We start from the raw sequence: 20,730 nt of genomic DNA, 5'->3' as shown, positions 1-20,730 counted from the left end.
GCAGATGTCGTAGTTTTTTTGGTAAAAGGGGGAGGCCGGGTGTCGGGCACAGCTTCTTCTTGTTGTCTATTTGCCTGCTGTTATCCGTCTCGCCATTTCGTGGCCCGCACGTTGAATAACGTCAAACTTCTTTTATAGTCTCTCTCTGTCTCTCCCGTGTGTGTCCTTGTCACCAAGCAAATCATCTAGCGCCGTGTGTTTTATTTATGTTTCTCTCTCTCTCTTGGTTGTTTTTATGTTGTAAAAGGAGAAAGAAAACAAAAATGGTTGGGTGGGTGGAAGGTTTATACGGTGGGAGTGGTGGATGGTTGATTGCGATCAAGAAAAAATGAAATAAAAAAAAATCCCAACTGCTTTTTTTTCGCTCGGTAATTGTCGGGTTATTTATCGTATCATTTTAATAGCCCTTTTTTTCTTATTTTTTTCCCCCCTGCGCTCCGCCCGACCGCTCATCCGCCCCACCACGTTCCTCGTTCAATCGGCCGTGAAGTCTTCGATGCCGTTGAACTCGTGGCAAAAGCAATTAAACAGTTCGAAGAGAACCAATCAAAATCGATGGGTAACAATTCTCCCCGTCTCGGGCGACCGTGTCGGTTTTTTTTTTTTTTTTAATTCTTTTATTTGTTTCCGCTTTTCCGCTGGATTCCTTTTTCTTTTATTTTGTGTGTGGGTCTATCGATTTTTTATCCATTTGAGGTATTTCGAGCATTTTTGGTCCGGCTCTACTCATTCATGCATTATGGATGTGTATCAGGGGAATCATAGTTAGATGTACTCTGGCCTACGTGATGGTGTACACTCGGACGTCTCACTGCTATACAACTCGAGCTGGCTCGCGTAACTCCCACATGGTTACGGAAGCGGAATGACCAATCAGGGGTGGGCGGGCCGGCCGGCCGGCCGAGAGAAATCACTGAATCGTGTTGGGGGTCATCAATTCTATTTCACTGTCGTCTTTACTCTCTTTCTCTCTCTCTCCGGTTTGCTGACTTTTCTCGAGTTGTTTGTCGTCTTCCTTCCAATGACTGTCGATTGAATAAAGGACTCACCTATCTCGAGTTGATAGTGTGTCATCAATTTGTGCTGGGGGTTTTTTTCTCTCTCCTTTTATATTTTTCGAGGGGGATTCGCTGACTGGAATTGTTTGACGGATGGAACTGGCGAACTTTGCTCCATCGACTGTCGACGATGAACCGTCTAAGAGTTTTTAGTGGGTGTGTGAGACAAAAGAACATTCACCAGCAGATTGGAAAGATTTTCTATAAGCGGAGCACAGACGACGACGACGTCTGAAGGATCGATTCTTTTTTCCTGACACACAATGGAATAGCTAACTGGAAGGGCTTTTCAATACTTGCCACGTTCTCTCTCTCTCTCTCTCACTCCTCGTTGATATCTATTGAATGCAACCCACCAGTCTCTATATCCATCCCCCCAGCAGCATCACACGATGGATAGATGGATCCATCTCTCTCACTCTCTGTCCTATTCCTATCCTAGTGGAGATATATATATTGCAGCAGGAACCCTCTTGTTCTCATCCCGACCCTCCGGCGAGTCCATTTAGACTCTCTCTCTCTCTCTCTCTCTCTCTCTCTCTACACTATCGGCCATGTGATGAAGCCGAGCCACAGTCTAACATTCAAAGTGTCGCCTGGAAGCAGATTGCTCAAATCCCACGGACAGGACAGGGATAAAGATATCGCCAGCGCTCAACTATTTGAAATGTTATGATGAAAAACTTTTTCGTCTTCTTCTTCCTTTTTCTTTTTCTTTCTCTTTTCTTTTTTTTCTCTTTGTCTTTCTATCGCTTATCCTACCGGTCTATTGGGCCCCGTATTATACATACAGAGCAGCAGCTATCGATCCCGATGTCTTTTAACATCTATATACAGTCCTCTTTGAATTTATCCTGTTTTTATTCAATGTAGATTTCTTTAGATGCGCCAATAGAAACTACGTTGATCTCTTTAGCTTTTTTAGCCCTTTCAAAGGCTTAAAGAGTGTTGTGTTGCTCGTGAAGGCCTCTCTTTGAAAACTCACGCCCACCTCTCGTTGTCATGGCGTAGGTAAACGCTCATAACGATGTCGGTTTGTTTGTTTGTTTGTTTGTTTGATGGACTTCAATGCTAAACTGGTTAGGAAACAATTTCCACCCCTTTTTCTCCGCTTTCAACGTTTTGGGGTTATTTGGTGATGAAAGGATCGGTCAATTTAGTCCCGAGCGACGGTCGAACGATATTTTGTTTGTTCAATTTAGAGGTCGACCATATCTCTACATGATTTCTCATTTCCCCCCGTTTGACCGGCTCAAAGTGACTTGTCTCCGGAATTTTTTTTTTCTCTCCCCGCGACACAATACGACCGCGGGATAGTCTTGACGTCGTGCGTGAATTGAGCCGTGGTAGAGTGAGAGACTCTACGACCCTAAACACAAATGAGCTACTCTGCGGCGGCGTCGTCGATATAGTAACTCTCTCCCTTCTCCCACCTCCCAACTTGTTTGCTCGCAGATGAGGAGGAAAGCAAAGTGAATTAGTTTGAGATCCGCAGAAAACACTTACCGGGAGCGGGCGTCGCCGTCGCATCAACCGCCGACGCCCGAAAACTTTGACAGCCCCACCAGTCGTCGGCCGTATAAGAGAAGCTTCTGGCCGGAGAAATTGAATCTGCATCGGCATTTTCATTTTCCCAGTGAAAAAAAAAAGAGGGGGGGAGAAAAAAGGGGAGCGGGATAATTGAACAGGAGAGATTGAAGGCTTTATAGAGAGGCAGTGAGCTCACTTGATGGTGTCTGTTGTTCCAGGATATTGCCTCCTGGAAGCAGGTTCCCTTTTGTTTTTCCTGTTTTGTTATTTTCCAAGGAAAAGAAGAAGAAGGAGACGATCTTTTTTTTCCTCTTAACCCCGCGGGAGGATGAAACTTGCATTCACTGGCACACGCCGACACATGCAAGGGATGGAAGGGATGGGAGGGTGGGGGGAGAAAATGGGTGAATGTAATCAATACTGTCGTCTGCCGAGGGGGGCCTATATTGAGAACAAGATGCTCCTCTCCGTACGGGAGAAACAGCTGCCGCAACTGCACACGCACACAGGCATCTAACGTTTGTTGGGAAAGTTCCCCAGGTCAGTTGCAGAAAAGAAAATATCTGCCGAGATGAAAAACTTTTCTTTTTTTTTTTTCCTTTTTTCTTCCGGGTCGGTCGTATAATAATATCTGAGCGAGCGGGAGTAGCAGCAGCAGCAGCAGCCAACGTGACCGCCAACGTTTTCTTTATTGGCGTTCGTCGTCGAGATGGACTATGGCTTCAATTACTTACTTTGACATTTGTGCCGTGAACGGACGGTGGGAGAAACCTTCTTCTTCTCGCTGCAGTCTTACAATATAATGTCAGGGAAAAAAGTATTGGCTGGGGCTGGAAAAAAAATCAGTTGAGCGGGCGTCCATCCATCCATCCGCTTCTTTATTTCTTTTGTCGGGGAGCAGTTGTTGACTGGGCGATGCCTCGCGTGCGTGATTATTCAAGCCGGATACATCATCAATGACTTAAGGCGTTTAGCTGTCGGTCGGGTTGGCGCGCCGGATTCGTTTCTCTCGCAATCACGCGAATCAAACGCCGGCAAACGGAGGGGAGGGGGAAGCGAGAAGTTGATGGGACTTTGATGTCGAACGATTTTTTTTTTTTCGGGGTGGGGAAAGGCGATTTCCTCTTTCTCTTGCCGATTGTATCTGGGGCGCTCTTTTATTTCTTACTTCTAAGTCGATCAGACGAGCGTCTTACACACATCTGTAGGTTCGGATGAACATTAGTTGGTACACGCCTCTTTACTTTTGCCTCTTGTCTTCGACTTTTTTTGTTTTCATTCGATTGGTCTGAAGTAGATCGACTCTGAATCGATCAAGGAGAGATACGGTCGAACGTATTTCGCCCCATCGTCACGACAGTTGGGCACCGCTCTCCAATGTTTTACGGGATCGAAATGGCTAACGCGATGGCGGGGTTGTAACTCTTTCTTCTGCCGTTGCGTCTCTTTTGTTACCTCGTTTGGCCTATGTGTCGCATGAGGAGAAACAGAGAGAAATAGATTTTGATTCACTGATGGAATCGTCTGGGATGTGCTGTGTGTGTGTCGACATATCATCTCTTTTGCTTGGTTTCATTTCGTTTGATTCGTTGCCAACCGTCGCCATCAACCCAATAGCACACGGCCATTTCAATATTGATATATCTGACAATATCTTTCAGTTGTCTTGCTTCTTTATTGTCGGACCAATTTCACTTGCGAGCTCTTCTTTTTCCCCCCTTTGCTACAACTTCTCTCGTTGTAGTAGTAGTAGTAGTAGTAGTCGATGATATACCATATCTATTTGTTGATTCAGCCGACCGACGACAATCTTACCTATTCCGCATACAAGTAGTACACGGGAAAAAGAAATGGGGGGACAAAACAAATACAGAGACTTTTCCAATGTCATTTTCTTTATCGACGCTCGACTTGACACGGTAAATATATTCCGTATATACAGTGTATACAGTGTGTGTGTGTGTGTGGATGTAAACCAATAGTCTCCGTTCTAGCGTAGTTGACAGGCAACACGGGCAGGATGGCGTAGAATTCGGGGAAAGTCCTTCTCTCTCCGACGACGACGACGACAGAGACTCGACGAGGGACGTTTAGGAGCATCAACTGGATCGTCGATGATAAAAGCTTTGGAGGTTATATTTTTATCTACCTGAAATCGGGTTTGGCGAATAATAAAAGGGGGGGGGGAAGAGTTTACGAAAGAAAAGAAAAAGGACCGAGCCCACCGTTTTGACGACCTTTTGGCACGGCACTATATAGATACACACACGGCCGATGTATAAATCCGGAGTGCGGGAGCCGCCCATCCAGCCCCATTTCGATAGATCTGTATGGGTGGGTCTTATATATATTTGATACGACTATACGCGGTTATTATTTATTGTATTCTTCATCTTCTTCGCTTCTATAAGCGCCGGAAAATGTCATTGACGAGCTGCCAACCCCCCCGCTCTCAATGTGCGTATATAGACCTCCTTTTCCCATTTATTTCTTTTGGGTGATCCTTATTTTTATTTTTTTTTTCTTTATTCGGATGACTGGATGACACGCCGGAGAATATATATGTGTGTAAACGGTTTTTTTTCTCCGCCGAGTAGACCCCCCCCCCAGTTCAGCTGACGTCATCCCGTTACAGACGTCAAGTTGAAGCTCCAATCGAATCAAGTTGCATAAGAAGCAAAGTGAAAAGAAGAAAAAGAAAGAGTGCGAGGATCAAAAGAGGAATAAGAGTCCGGACGGGAAGCGTCAGCCGGACAAGCCGATTATGAAACGTTTGCTTTTTTTCTATACTAAAAGCAGACGGACAGACGGACGGGTCACCGGCTATGTGCAACCCGATCGCAAGAGTCTTGCGAGTTCAAGTGCACCGAACATTTTGAAAAGTATAATCGTCAGTCGCGGAAATGTTGCGCACAAATGGTCTGAAACTGAAAAGTCTTGTAGTCGTTTGTATGTTTCGTGACGTCAAGGCAGGCAACGTTTATTGTAAAACAACAAAGAGATTTGATGTCATTTCAACAAGGAAACTTTGGAACTTTCTGCCGGTACATTGTCGTTGGTCGCACAAAAAGAATCATTCTCTCTCTCTCTCTACAGTTGCTGTCAGACTATTTTCTAGTTTACTTGCTTGCCGATTTGTTTTCCAATTCCATCGTCGTGGCTGATGATTATTCCGTGCCCGTCCATTAAGTCCGCGCTCTTATACGTTTACTTTCAACAAGAAGATGTAGGAATGGAATATGGCAACCGAAAAGCCAGCCAGCCTATGTAATCTTTTCAAAACCTGATGATGATAACAACAAGGGTTGGAACAAAAGGCATCCGCACATCCTGGATGCCTCTCTCGTACATTTGTTCCACTCCTCTCAATTCTTGATGCTGTAATGAAACGCTTTCCCCTCCCTGTTTTCGGCTTCTATTGCGTCACGGAGCCTCCGACCGTCCGTTTCTTTTAAGTATGCAAAAATAGACAGCGAGCCGCCATTTTCCGTCGGAAATGACATCTGTTATGTGTGCAGAGACGAATGTCGGGCACACATCCGCTGGAACGACATCATCATCAGTGCGATACAGAAATAGCGAGATGGGGGGATCAAAGGGACCGTACACGCTTTTTTCCCGCAGCAGCTCGACGAGCTTTTTGGGCGTCAATAATTTGATTGTTCCCGCCGACCTCTTCTTTAAACGTACCAATCACGTCCACGCCATCCATTTTTTTTTTTTTTTTTACTGTCAGTCGTGAAGAAAATGTTGTTGTTTACCGTGCTCATTGCGGCCGTTTATTTTTTGAATTTTTTTTTACTGCCTGCCGGCGGTTTGATGGTGTGATGGATGCGGGCGGCCTTTATCTAAACGCTCCGACTATTAAAAGGCAAATTCCCTTTTTTTTTTATCTATATTTTTCTACGTCTGTTTTTGTGTAAAAGTTGAATGAGGGCGAATACTTTTACTGTTTTTTACGGGCCTGCTGTTACTGGATGATGTCCGTCCGTCCGTATTTATTTTTTCCTCTTTCAAGAAAAACGATGAGAAAAGAGCCGTCTGGAACAGTTGACAGTGGCACAGTTGCAGCGCGGCTGTTGCCTCCTGCCCAGCGGTGACCGCTCTCCCAACCTGATGCCCGTGTGTTCCGTCATCAGCCAAACTCTACTCGGCCAGGGCTACGCCACCTTACTGTACGTGCACGACTAGGTCTCTTGTTTACTCTGGCGTTAAACTGGGAAAAAAGAGAAGAAAAGAAAAATTACAATTGTTGGTCGTTTCAACTGTTTCTCTCCGCACGTACGTGCACGCATACGCAAGACTCACCACCGGTATTTTTGTCCAGTTGGAATGTTCACATTCGAGTTCGTTTCTCGATTTAATTGTTGAGATTCTGGGAAAAACGGAAAACGCCCGTCTCTGCATTACCACCCCAAATATTCCGTTCAGCGGTGCGGATTGTCATCTCGCTGCGATGTGGATTCTTTTTGAGTTATTTGAATCTCCCGCCAGTTGCTTTATCGGACGAAATGTCGTGACGAGCCGCAATAAAGACTCCAGGGGTCCGGTCCCATGCATTTTGTCCCTCGAGTCGACGAGGAATGGCCGTCTCTCTCTCCTTCTCTGGCCGTCCGTTTTCCTTTTGGTGATTGGTTGGTTCTTGGGGACATCACGAGCTCGTTATAAATACGCACTCGCGCTATGTTGGGGCGAGGTACGATCGATAGCCAAACGGCACTCAGACACACAGACAAGAGAGGAGAAGCGAAAGCGGACACTTAACAGACGGCCGATCGCGTGCCCAAGTGCATGCACCTTGACGATGGGTCCCGGCATATAATATCAATACGTCGGGAGAGAAGCGGAGCGAATCGCTCAGCTCATTTCTATCGCGCAGCAATCTCCTTGATGACTGGGACGGTGGGACCCCGATTTTCACCAATAGGCACCTTGATGGATGATTGGAGAATATTGTACGGAACACGCCGGAATATGGCGGCGCCGGAACGCGTATTCTTTAAAAAAAAAAAAAAAAATGGGCAACAATTTGACGATTTGCCAATACAATCGAACGGAATGGCGAATTTGATTGAATTGAACGGGGCCTGGAATTTTTTTTTGTGGTCCTGTCCCCCCGCCCAAAAAAAGGACATTGATGATGCATATAAATGGCCGAGCTCCGACGAAATGTTGCCTCCCCAGTTGGAAATTGCGTGCCGATACTGCTAGATACCCTGGCAAGACGGAAGAGGAGCCGGAGCCTATTGTCATGCGTTGCGTGTTTCTAATTCGATTGCTCGGCGAAAAACGATGATGGCGGTTCTTCTTCCGTCCCAATTCCAGAGCTCCCCTTTTTACTCCGACGTATTGTAGGTCCGAGGTAGGACCAAATGGAAGAAAGTCTCCAAAAAAAGGAGGAAGAAGACAAACGGAAATCAAGTTTTTTCAATTCTTCAAAAAAGAAATAAGTGCGCAGGGGTTATTTCTCTCTTTCTTTCACTCGAGTCGATTTTTTCTTCTTTTCAACGATTTCTGCCAGTGTAATGCATTTAACCGGTGCAGTGATTCAGTCTGTTTGTGTAGAAACTCGACGACCTTATTCCTTTTCGTCGTTGTTGTTGTTGGTATCGTCCTAGTCAATATTATTTATATCCTTGTTCGTCGTAGACATACTCTGCTGTTGTTGTAGTAGTAGGAGAAGTCTTCTTCTTCTTTCTTTCTTTTTTCCACTGGCTGCGGTGGAGAAAGAGAAGTCTTATATACTCCCGAGACGAAACCGTTTTCCGGAACGATTCCGCTGAATTCAAATTGGATTAGTCGCTATGGAAAAAGAAGCGACTAGACTTTGAAATGGATGCCGCGTAAATGGCATATAGATGCGGGTGGCAATGGCAGTGGCATCACCTGGGGTATAACTCGTACTCGTTCGCTTTTGACTGGCCGACTTCTATAAATTATCATCTCAAAGGATAATAATCATGTCAATAAATCATCACTTTTAAAAACATTAACATGTTTAGTCTACATCGCCCTTTGATGCCGCCCATTTTTTTTTTTGTTTTTTTTGTTTTTTTAAATGTCTGGTCCAAGTGAAATTTGTGAATTGATTTTTTGTTCTTCCCCAAAAAAAATGCGCCGTGACTTTTGATATTTATTTGCACCTTTTTCCCGGGGCTTCTTCTTTTCGCATCTCTCTAGTCCCGCGATGTACATTTATATGCGCGTTTTGTCATGCGCGCGAGCGAATGGTTACGAATAAATGCGCTAGTTATTTTCAAAACTCGAAATGTCAACCGCCCACGTCGAACGGTGGGGAGGGAGAAAGAACGATATAAAAGATACTTGGGAAATTGGATTTGCATTAAGTCTGGAATAAGCCATCCATCATGCGGCCAGGTTTCGGCAGCAGTAAAGACAGCTTCCATTTCCGCTTTTCACTCAGCTGGGCTTGATAATGTTGACGATGGTGGTGGGGGGATGGGGGAAACGTCTTCAGCATTGCGACTGCTCGAGTAGATTCCCAGTGCCTCCATTGATCGCAGATGCGCCTCGGTGTGTATGCGTTTGTGTACACACTGTGTGTGCTAGTGCGTGTGGTCTAGCAGTTTATTCACGTAATGTGTGTATAGATAATAAATGATGGAAGTGAACCTAGACATTGGGGCCGCCTTGTTGTCTCCCTCTGATTCGCCTCGTTTGATGTCGTCCAATGAAGAGTTGAAAGAAAATGAATGGCGGTTCATCACCACTAGCCAAAGCGGCAGCAGCAGCAGTCTGGCGCGGCCAAGTTTGATAAGGTACAGCCAACGCTGGTCAAACCGTCACGCAGCTATATAGCAGCTGTTGGATATTGTATTTATATACAAGGCCATTTCTTATATTTCAGTTTTTTTTTTTCTCTTTTATTTCTTCCGCCCATCCGCTCGCTTGATGTCGCACATTTGTATAAAGCACGGCTTTTTATTCATGGGAACCGTGACGGGAGTGATTAGTGTGAGTTGTTTGTGCTGGCTGCACTGTGTCTTTGATAGATTTCGTCTAACTGCTATCAAAAGAAACTTTCAAAGAGACCAAGAGATAATGAATAAGAAGAAAAGTCAGGATTATCTTTTTTGGGGGGGGGGGGGGTGTTGGTTGTTGGTATTTTTCTATCGCCAACCCCCTATTTTTTTAGTATTTTTCGGCGCGCGTGTTTTGAAATGTCATCGCACCGGACGCTGGCCCCGCTGTGTGGCCGATTTTGTCGGACTTGACAAATGTGTTGTCTGGGATGAGATTCCAGCAGTCGCCACAATATTTGTGTTTTTCTTTTTCTAGTTTGTATTTTTATTTGCGGCGAATAGTTTTTGGACGACTTGCGAATTTGCGGTAAAAAGGAACAAACTGCAAATTCGACACCTGCTTCGATTGGATTTCTGTCGAAGTCTAGACGGACGGGCGAATTGAAAACTGTTTGTATTCATTTCCCTCAGAGATCCTATACAAAATAGGAAAATTGTGAGCCAAGGCGGCGCATCGTACAGTCGGCCGCGTAGGTGCGCATGTCTTGTTTGAACCGACTCTGTGCCTCCGCTGCTGTGGCGTGGGCGCTCTCTCTCTCTCTCTCTCAATCATATAACATTCCGCCATCTATCCAGCCGGCCAGTATTGAGGGTGACATTTGTTTATCCGGTTTCCCCTTTCTCGAGTGTCTCTGACTGTCTTGTCTGTCCTTGTATTCTAAAAGCGCTTAGCGCTGCCGCGGCCGAAAGGCTTAAATGTTTGTCTTGTTTCGCTTGGACGGCCCACCGCCGCCGCCGCCCTTGTTTCTCTCTCGACTCTTCGTCTCGACTGGAATTTTTACCTCCGCACCATCCAGCGAGTAACAACCGCTCGGCTAGTTAAATTACAACGGTCTGCAATCTCGAGTGTTTGACTGCGTGTCGCCATGTTGAGCGCGTGAGTGTCGTCAAGGTCGAAACCTCATCATCTCTTAGATGTTCCTCTTTACTTTTCTTTTCGCCCGTCTATCTTTTTAGACAAAACAGATATAGTAGATAAGGCCTTTAGGGCCTCCTTGCTTCTCTTCTTCCTCGTGTGGTCTATGGTCTAGCGGACGCCACGGCTGGCGATTCGGCGCTCCTTTCAAGACGAATCGAGCGAGAATTTTCTTTTACACTTTCCCTTATTTTTCTTCTTTCTTCTTCTTCTTCTTCTTTTTTATCTTTTATCTTTTCGGTTCAGCGTGACGGGGGTTTTCTCTACGTATGTACTGTATGTATGTATGTCTGTCTACCATCAGGTGTTGTTCGGGCACGCATCCGTCGTCCACCTGTGGTGGGAAAAAGAGGAACGACGCTGCTGCGGCTCTTGTATTCAGCCGCCGGCTTTTCAATTTCAAAAAAATGGATTCGTTCGCATCGTGAGCGTCCGTCCCCCTCCATATTTTTCTTTTTCTTCTTCTTCTTCTTCTTCGTCTTCTTTTTCTAATATCAGAAAAATAAGATAGATGTGCCATATGTGCCTACGTCTCCTGCCAAGGATATATAGTGTCTATTATACTGTATAATCACTCCTGTATATGTCTAGGTACGTAATAGAAATGTAGCTTCCGGCTTAGAGATATGATTTGTGCAGCTATTTCTATCCCATTTGACTATATAAGACGCGCCCTCTCGACTGCCGCCGCCGCCGCTGTAGTAGTAAGGGCATAGTAGTTGTAGCATCAGTTGCACTCGGCTGTGAAGGCCGTCAAGTTGCCTTTTTGTCTCTCCTACTCCCGTGGAGAAAAGATTTTTCCATGGGAACGTGTACAAGTGTCCGATAGAGGAAAACAAAATGTTCGTGTGGTGTGACACAAGACGGGAAATTTTTTGACGTTGTCGAATGATGATCTTTTTGATTTCTTTTAAGAGCTCTCGACTAAATTTAGTCAAGTGATTGTGGCGCCAGGGAATTGAGTGGTTCGTATTGACTACATCCGCGGTCTCACGAGATAGCGACTACTACTACTACACCGAGAGTCATTGCGTCAATTTGGGTACGTGTATTTATGCAGAGGGGATGGAAAGTTAAAACAAGAAAAAAAAGTTGTACTAGCCGCTGGGGAGGAAGCCCGCCGCGGCAAATGCGCTTGCCAAAAAATAACTTGGACGACAGCGGAGCACATAATAATAGCCAAAATGACACGGAATGTCACAATCGTCAAACTGTTAAAAGGATCTCCTTTTCCACTTTGCCGGAGCGTAATAAATAGCGGACGTTTATCACATTTTTGTCTTCCTTCTGCAGCGAGACAAGACAAACAGTGAAACAAGGCTGCAGCTGCAGCAGCAGCTATACCACCAAGGGGGTGGGCCGTTTTGTGCGGTTGTCGTAACTTTTGTCGTAAATAACGGACATTTAGACCACCGACTGACAGCCGTAAGGGCGAACCAATATCCGCTTTTTATTTATCGCACCGAAACAAAAAAAAAAAAAAAAAACGGGCCAGGAATACAAATAAAACATTTTTTTTGTTTTGTTTTTCTTTTCTTTCTTTCTAGTTAGATTCAGTCAATCATTCAACAATGATTGGTTCAAGAAAAAGTAGAGAAAATATATAGGGAAAAGAGGGAGGAAAGCGACAGCTCTTGCAGCGGAGAGGGGAAAAAGTGATGCTCCGCCTGATTCTATTCAGGTTTAATCGGATTGATATTGCGGCGAACGGTGGCAGCGGCTGGGTTCCTCTACTCCTGTGGGGATGGAGGAGGCGGACGACGTGGTAGAAAATGAGAGGGGAAAACTTCAATTTCATTCCGAGATGGAATCAAGTAAAGGAAATAATAGAACGACGGAGAGGAATGAGGAATCGCTAGCCGAGCACGCGGAAACGAGCCGGTTTTCCTCATTTGAATATTTCACGATTCCCTCCATTTTTTGTTTTTGATTTATTATTATTATTTTTCGTAAGAAGAGTAGCTTGTAGTGTACCGAGCAGCTGGTACCCAGAGCAGGCGTGTCTGTACCGAATCTCATTTCTACATCCGAGAGATGATTGGAATGTTTTAATCATCAATCAGCAGCAAAACGAGGACCTTGTTTTCTTCTTCCCCCCTCAAGAAAAGTGGGGGTCGAAGAGTCTTAGAAGTAGAAATGATTGAGATTATTACAATAAGCAATACAAGAAATCAATAAGGTGGGGCCGGATAAGATAGCCAAATAGAAAAATCGGGTAATAACAGAAAAACAAACAAAAAAACAAAAACACATTCGTAATTTGTAGGCTGTTAGTCAGCAATTTGGTCTATATCTATGGACTGCACGGACTGTGGGTTTCATTGATTCGACGAATGAGGAGGAAGGTCTCGCTTGTGGAGGGGTGAAATCCGGATGAAGATCAATCAGTGAAAGAAAAAGGCAAAGTCTTGGCGAATTGAGCTGCTCGTTACGATTCCGGGATTTTTCTGCTCTTGCTTGTTCCTCAGCACACACACACACCAGCTGATCACTTAACGATACCTCGTTCCATACAGTCGACTCATCCGAAAAGAGATAGTCGTCTATCCTTGCTCAGCCACGGTTCGAACTGAGATGGATCTTCCCTTGCAAACTCTCTCTCTATCTATTTTCTGAATAGAATATTGACTGAGGCGAAGAGGGGAAACGGTCCATTCTGCGAGAAAAGAGTCTTGATTTCACAAGTTGACGAAGACGTGATCCATTTTTTCTCCCCTTCTTGGCGCGGTCATATTCGCTGTCATCGTTTCTGTGCCCTATCTTCATCTTTGCAGCTCGGGACGAAATCGTATGTCTCGCTGTGTCATGTGCGTCATCAATTTCGGCGTTTTTCGGCGGGAGCGGGCGGGCGGGATATGCGGTGGTAGTGGGGGGATACGGGAAAATGAGCCCGGCGACGGTCTCTGGTTCAGATGAATTGAACGACGGCCATCTGCCAGCTCACAGCAGCCATCCGCGTGCACCCAAGCCAGAAAAGAAAAAGAAAAAGAAAAAAAAGAGAAAAAATAAAACCCCCTCCAAGTCGGTCGCTTATTCACTCGCCAAAAACCAGTACATCTTAGCACAGAGCGCCAATGTATTTGCTAGATAGGTTGTTGTAGTACTTATGTAGCCGTTAAAAAAATAAAAAACAGGCAAATGATGTATTTCACGTCAAAAGAGTTCCGGCTCCGACACTAGAAAGCACAGCTTTTCGGTGGACTCGATGCCCAGTTTTTGGGCTACCGGCTGTACTTGACGTCAATGGTGCCACCAGTTTGTTTTCTTTTCTTTTCTCTTGTCCTATTGTTCGTTATATAGTCTGTCCATCTTGTTTGCCACCTGACTGGCATTGGAGAAAGAAGCGTTACGTCTCAGTTGCTGGCGTCAATGACTAATTGGTTTCGTTTGTTTCTGTTTTTCGCTCGTTTGGGCCAGTGTAGACGGGGAGCGCTCGCCGTGAAGCTGCAGCTGCTAAGACTGATTCAGTAACTGGTGGCCCGGAAGGAAAACTGCAGCCCCGTCGTCAATGTTTCTGAATCCGTGGTACGGCCAAGTCGGGGCCGGCCCGGCAACCCAAGATGAGTCGACCGCGACGACAGCGGCCCAAGCTGAGGCGGCGCCTGCGACGCTGGAAGTGAATCAGGACGCCGGAGTCAAGGATGACTCCGCTCCTTCGGCCGCCGTCCAGGAGACTACGACCGCTCCAATTCCATCCGCCAAGCCGGAGAGCGATGCCAAAGCGGAAGGATCTGCCATGTCATCGGCTCCGCCATCCAGCAGCGATCAACCGAAACCCTTCCAGAATCGTCTGAAATGCGGATGGACGGCCCACATGACCCAGGAGGGCCGGCTATTCTACTGCAAGTAAGTGAATGTTTATTTTTCGGGGAGGGAAAACACATCTGTGTCGTCTGGATGTTGTGTCATGCGAATCAACTGTTGTTGTGTGTTGCGGGTACACTATCACCACCGCGGCAACCCATTTCTCACGAGATTGCAAATCTCTCCGCATTGAAATTAGATCTCTTGTCCTCTTGTCTTGATATTTTATCTTGAATTCCATTATAACGTCGGATCGTATGCTTTCGCCTCTGAGCGAAGCGCAGGGAGTGGGGGACCCAAAAAGAGATAATGCCAGGGTATTGGAATCCCAGCCCACCGGAATTATCTTACATCACTCTACATCATACGTCGTCGGGTATCGCTTTTGCGCGTCTACATATTCACTGTGTGCCATGCACCATCACTGTAAATCGCCGCCGTAATGGAATCGCGCGCTCTCTATAGAGATTCTGGTGGTGAAATGAGACAGGACGACGAGGGGGGAGAGATGATGGGCTGCTGTGCGGCCCCCCTCTTATAAATTCTGTGTGTTATTATGATGTTTGTTGCCTCGTTGTAATGAGGCACGCAGCAGCTGACGCGTTTATTATCTCGCTCACAATGCATTTCCCATTCGAAAGGGAAAAAAAAAAACATTTTTCTTTTGAATTGCACTTTTCATTTCTTCCTTATTTTTTTGAACAAACAACAAATTCAAAATCTCTTCATTTGTGTCCTATTTTGGGGGCCAAAAGAAGAAGAAAGTACAACACGGGATGTACTTTAGTCGTTTCACAAAAAAAAGGGCGTCTCGTGACTCCGTCAAGTGCCACAGCATGACGTGATCTGCATGTATTGCAGTGTCATTACTTCTGCTATCGTCCGTCCCCGATCGAACGAGAAGAAGACGGACGGCTGGCCGACAGGCCGACCACCTCCCCTACCTATAGGTAGATGTGTGACCCTTCCGCACGACTTGCCATGTGTTCCCGTAGGTAATTCAATGAAACGCGCCCGGTAGAATTGGAGTCCAGATTAGATAAGGAGAAGTCATTGTGTTGACCGGATAGGCTATTGGACGCAATGTCCAGAGAGTCACGAAGGCTATAGTTCTCGTTCAAAAAGTCTTTTAGACCATCTGGAAAACTCCTTCGAACCTGGTTAGAAGAAGAAGAGGAATAGGTGGGTTGATTTAATCTCTGATCTATGTACAAGATAACCTCCAGAAGCTCGTTCACTCTCGATTTTTAAGCGCTCTCACCAGTTGGTTATTTCTTTTTTTTTCTTTCTTTTTGAAAATGCGATTACGATTGATTCGATCTTTTTATTTGGAGAAATAAATACCAGAACATTTTAATGCATTTTTTTCCGGTTTTTATTTTCCAATAAAAAAAAGAAATAGAAGGGTGTTTGGCACAGTTGGTTAGGCAACTGTTCTATTTTGAGGTGCTTCACACGACATTGCAGATGTTAATACCTGCTCGTTTCAAACAAGTCGGCCGGCTGACCGTTTCTTTTCTCTCTCCTTTGCGCGTTGATGGCCACCTCGTTCGCTTGTTGGGGTTGTCTAACGACGGAGAACTAATCGCTATTCATTCGAGATACCTTGTCCTCGAAGGGGTGTTATCTTCCTTTTTTTTCTTTTCTTATTATTTCTATTTGCACATCGGAGGGGAAAAAGAGAGAGAGAGAGACAGGGCCAGCACACGCGTTTTTCGATCAATGTAATTAGACGCGCCAGCGTCGCGGGGCTTCCATTTTTCTTTCTCTCTTTTCTCTCTTTTTTTTTATTCTTTCCGAGTTATTACCATTAGCATTAACATGTTATTACACATCTACGTATTCATTTCGTGATGTCTGACCGTAAAAATAAAAATAAAATAAAATGCGGAATCAATCATTTTCCGTCTGACGTCGTCCACGTCCGCTTTTTCTTTTTTGACTTTCAAAAGGAGAGAGAGAGACTCACCTGCTGTAGACTCCAGCAAGGACACATAAATACCCGAGGTAATAACACACACGACGTCAAACATGTACCCGCCATTTTGTGAGCGCCAGACAACACACAATATCTACCACCAATGGGACACGTCGGGTAGAAGAAAATGGTCAAATGAATAAGAGGCGAATTGGGTATAAGACACAGCAACAGATGCGCTCGTAATGGGTATAATTATCTCCTTTTTTTTTTTGTTTTATTGTCGGTCGGTTTGGCTGGTCCTTTTTTTGTCTTGTATTTTTCTCACCTTTGCCTTGTTATTTTTATATACCAACTTTGCATTTCTTTTTTTAGCATATCTCTTCACCACTTTCGGTTTTGTCCTGCTGGTAAGGTAACCGACCGGGCTGCTGGCCCCTCTCTCCAACCAACTTGGATGTGAAAAAATTTGTTTGGGGGGGAAGGTACACAGTCTGTACGCTAGAACGTTTGAATAATATTATATATTAATGGCGTGCGACGAGTGTGTGAATTGAATGTGCTGTGCTCTGTGTGTGTGTGTCTACATCTGCCGTTGTTGGTCGGCCGTTTTCCGGCTGCCTGACTAAATGAACTATGGGCCGCCTAGTTCGCTGGTAAATTGTAGACTGCAGTTAAAGTTTTGGGAGGGAACTTGTCGTCGACCGCAAACGACGTCGACTTTGCTTGTCCGATGGTCGTGTACCGGCGGCAGAGTCGACGCCGCTTTTTTCGGAAGTGCCGAGTGTGTACAACTCCTGGTCGAATATGACACGGGTCTAGTCGCCACACGACAAGAGCCGACGACAGAGCCGACCCAATCTAATCTGCTGTCTGTACACACAGAGACATCCGCACACAAATAATCGCCGAGGGACTTTTAGGCATTCCACTTTGCCATCAGTGGTTTGGATTATTATTACGTACGTACGTTGGTAGATGTGCGCTGAGCTATGTCTATATAGACTAGAGAGGCCCGTGATTTTGGCTAATTGGTCTGCTCATTAGACACGGCTCTTTGTCTTTTTCTTTCTCTCATTTGGGGATTTAGGACTAGAGTCTCTACTTGCTCTATTGTTCTCACTCTCTCTCTCTAGTTTCTCGCTAACGTGGATTATGTGTTGACTCGTCGCATTATTCCGTTCGGCTGCTCACTTCACCACAGAAGAAAGAGAGGGAGAGGCTCTGGTTATTTGCGATCCTCTCCGGCTTATATTGCGACCTCCTCTTTTTTTTTAAGACCGGGGCTTATATCGTCAACTGTTGCCGGATCAGCTGGATTTCGAGCGTCTGCAGCATGGCTGACAATGGCCAAATCATATCGATGCACTCGGAATTTGTGAACATCAAAGTATACATAGGCGATTTTCGGGGGCCCGGCGGCCGACGGCCTTATTGTCACACAGTTGTTGCCTCCGCTCCTTATTTCGTCCGGCTAGCGCTAGCCCGAGCGAGTGAGTGTCAAAAGATTTATTGCTTTCCTCCTCTCTGTAGCGTGCCGGCCTGCCCTGCCGGGTCGCTTTTTGCCGCCTTGTAAATAAATCACAGTCAACAACTAGCAAACTGGATGGGAGAAACTTGGCTCTGATCTACGACGACACAAGGATGGCTCCTGGCAAATGGGTTCCCGATTGCTTTCGCTCTCGTTCACGAGTGGCGCACGGTGAGCTGCTGGCCGGAAGGGCATGGTAAACAGGGAGAGAGAGTGGCATCGTTCATCATCGGGGAGGTTATAATCGTACGTCGTCATCGTTCGTCATCGGTCATTACGCATTGCCAACATAACACCTGCCGTAGAGTTCCAGCCTCTTTTCGATCGAATGATTATTCTCCATTTACAACCCCCCCGACAATATTATACTAAAGTCCGAAACTTCTCTTTTTATTTTCCGTTGCGTCATTGGCGAGGAAAATCGTAAATCAGCGCTTGTTTATCTCTCTGCTTGTCACTAAGAAGATGGAAGACTCTCCGGTTGAAAGAGGGGAGGGGGTGTGGAAAGATCTCGAATGTAAATGATTATTTTCGAATCCGGTTGGCGAAGGCAACAGCAGTTGCATATGTGTGGCCCCTGGCATCCATGTTGCGTCCTTGTATATATATGTGTAGGAGCGTGGACACATTTGATTGGAATTATTATAAGAAATGAGAATCAGACTTATACAATATACATCCCTCCTTTTTTCTTTTTTTCCTTCAAGGAAAAGCTTTGCCGGCTGCTGCTGCTGATGCAATGGAAAAAGGATCGATGATATATATATATACCGAGACGGAAGCGTCGCCGTCTCATAATGAAATGCCGAGCGCGTAGATATTGAAACTCTCATCTCTTCTCCCTCCGTCTGCGGGAATGGTGGGTGGAGTAGAGGGGGGGGGGGATTCGACCCTGCGTTTTCTCATTACCAATATTATTTATCAGAAAGTCGGAATTCGGGAGGAGGCTTGATGTAACGAACGCCAACTCAATTAAAGATCCCCCGAAAAAGATTGGAATGATGGCCGAGTGGTAGGGAGAAATCGAACGGAAATCAGAGGAAAAACGAAATTGGAAACTCTACCAGCTATCAAATGGTTTTACGATATTGGAGTTCCTCAGTGGCTGATTTGCATTTCAGACCCACTAGTTTCAATGTTATCAAGACAAGAAAAAAATGCCATTCTTATAAATCTTGTTCGTAATCTTCTTGATCGTCGCATTTTTATCTCCGCGGTGGAATCTAACGATATGTTTTTGGTTTTCTGTATGGTCATCCTTCTTAAAGAGATCAGACGCGCAAACACTTGTTCCTTTTGTTTATTCAACGAGAGTTTTCACGTCAGCTGCTGGACAGACTGAGCTCACACGTATTCGAATGCAAATGCAAGCGGCCGCCGAGACGGGAAATGGTGGCAATCTTTTACACTTCTAACGACGTTGTCTCTTTCTCTCCATCTTTATATCTTCTCTTCCTTTTTTCCCTCTTGTACGTATAATCCAACTGGCAGATGCCGGGTTTCTTTTCAATTCGCATTTACATGGTTCTCTCTCCCGAGCGTCGTCGTCGTCGCCCATATCCTTTTCTTCTTTTTGAAGGACCTGCATGAGCCAACTCCGCCCTTCTCCCGCTTGTTGATTATTACGAAATTCCGCCGTGTAACGCACGCAAAAATTCCTCCTTCCGCATACCACCGCCGTTGTGCATTCCCCCTTACTGTCATGTATACTTGGCTGACTCTTGACGTTATATTCGCCCGTTTTCTTTTTTAATAACCGACACGGTTTCGTGGCGAAAGAATCGCAGCTCTGGAGCAACGAGTTTCGGTCCGTTTACCAAAGACAACAATTGGCAATTTTTATTTTTTTCTTATCGCCAAGCTTGTGCGGAACGTCAATCATTTTTATCTTTTTCTGTCGTCTCTTCTTCGTAAAGAATTAAAATTTCTTGTTTGATTTGATTTGTTTCTTTTATTATCATTTCTTGCAAGACTTAAATTTTATTTTTGTTTCCCCCTTTCTATCGCTCCAATGACTGTAACGTATTCACAGTCCGGTGACTGTACGCCATCCCCATGTCGCAGGTGGCAAGCGTTTGGGGTTTGGCTATACCAATACACCTACGGGCATGTGGAAATCGGCCATCGTGCAGGGAAACCAACTGCCCATTGGCGTCGGGCCTGTTTTTTTGTTGTTTCATTATTAGCATATCACCATCTGATTTTTCCTTTTTCTCGCTTGACTCAACTTTCAACTTGTTAGAGACCGGGGTTACGAAATAATAACGCGGGGCATCGTACGGCACGCATATAGGGACGTTGGTTATGTAAACGTGAACCCTAGAGGCTCTCCCCGTCTGTGCCGACTCGTTGGATTGGAAGGAAAAACCTTGAACATGGTGATGATGGCGTCGGCTACTATTCCCACGTTCAGTTCAATTGGAAAAACAAGAATTCTTTCCCCGACTGTGTGTGTGTGTCTCGGAATCCGCCATTGGTCCTTCTTCGATGGCTAAAGAAAAAATCGTACCCAAATTCCATGGGAAATTTGTTGGTTACACTATTTCACGCGTTCTGCATTTCTCTCGTTCCCATCGAGCGACCGGCTAGTTTTTTTTTTTTTTTTTCTTTCTTAATTTTCGTATTTTTTATATTTATTTCACTTATTCTTTCTTCCCCCTATTCCAAAATGTCAGCCGCCAATGCAAGAAATGTTGGAATAATCAAGACGTCGATGCGTTAGCGTCGCTTGGTTGCCCAGCATTTCTCTGGCGTTGGATTTTGTCGAGAACCTTTTGATTTGATTCGTGTTCGCGCCGTTATGTTTGGCGCTTCGTGCAGAGGTTTGGACGTGTTAATATCGGAGCGGTGTTGCGGCGTCGGAGTGTAACGTGACTTTGAGTTGCGGAACAATGTACTCGATTGAAGTCGCCCGTGGCCGTTGATGACAT

The 20,730-nt window shown here is 45.4% G+C and overlaps 1 protein-coding gene across 3 annotated transcripts in view; it reads left to right on the top strand.

The window, feature by feature from the left end:
- The window catches only part of LOC124340774, a 75,899-nt gene that overhangs the window by 18,421 nt on the left and 36,748 nt on the right, over positions 1-20,730 (top strand). For 2 of the 3 annotated variants that reach the window (XM_046793403.1, XM_046793402.1), the window contains one exon: positions 13,970-14,393. In XM_046793403.1, coding sequence (XP_046649359.1) covers positions 14,056-14,393 — 338 coding nt within the window. In that variant the 5' untranslated portion in view covers positions 13,970-14,055. Of the gene's footprint in view, positions 1-13,964; positions 14,394-20,730 lie in introns of all 3 variants that reach the window. The other variant, XM_046793404.1, reaches the window with a different exon arrangement.

This window comes from Daphnia pulicaria, chromosome 5 (assembly GCF_021234035.1).
Source record: "Daphnia pulicaria isolate SC F1-1A chromosome 5, SC_F0-13Bv2, whole genome shotgun sequence".
Lineage (NCBI taxonomy): Eukaryota > Metazoa > Arthropoda > Branchiopoda > Diplostraca > Daphniidae > Daphnia > Daphnia pulicaria.
This window is presented reverse-complemented; position numbering and strand designations above follow the sequence as displayed.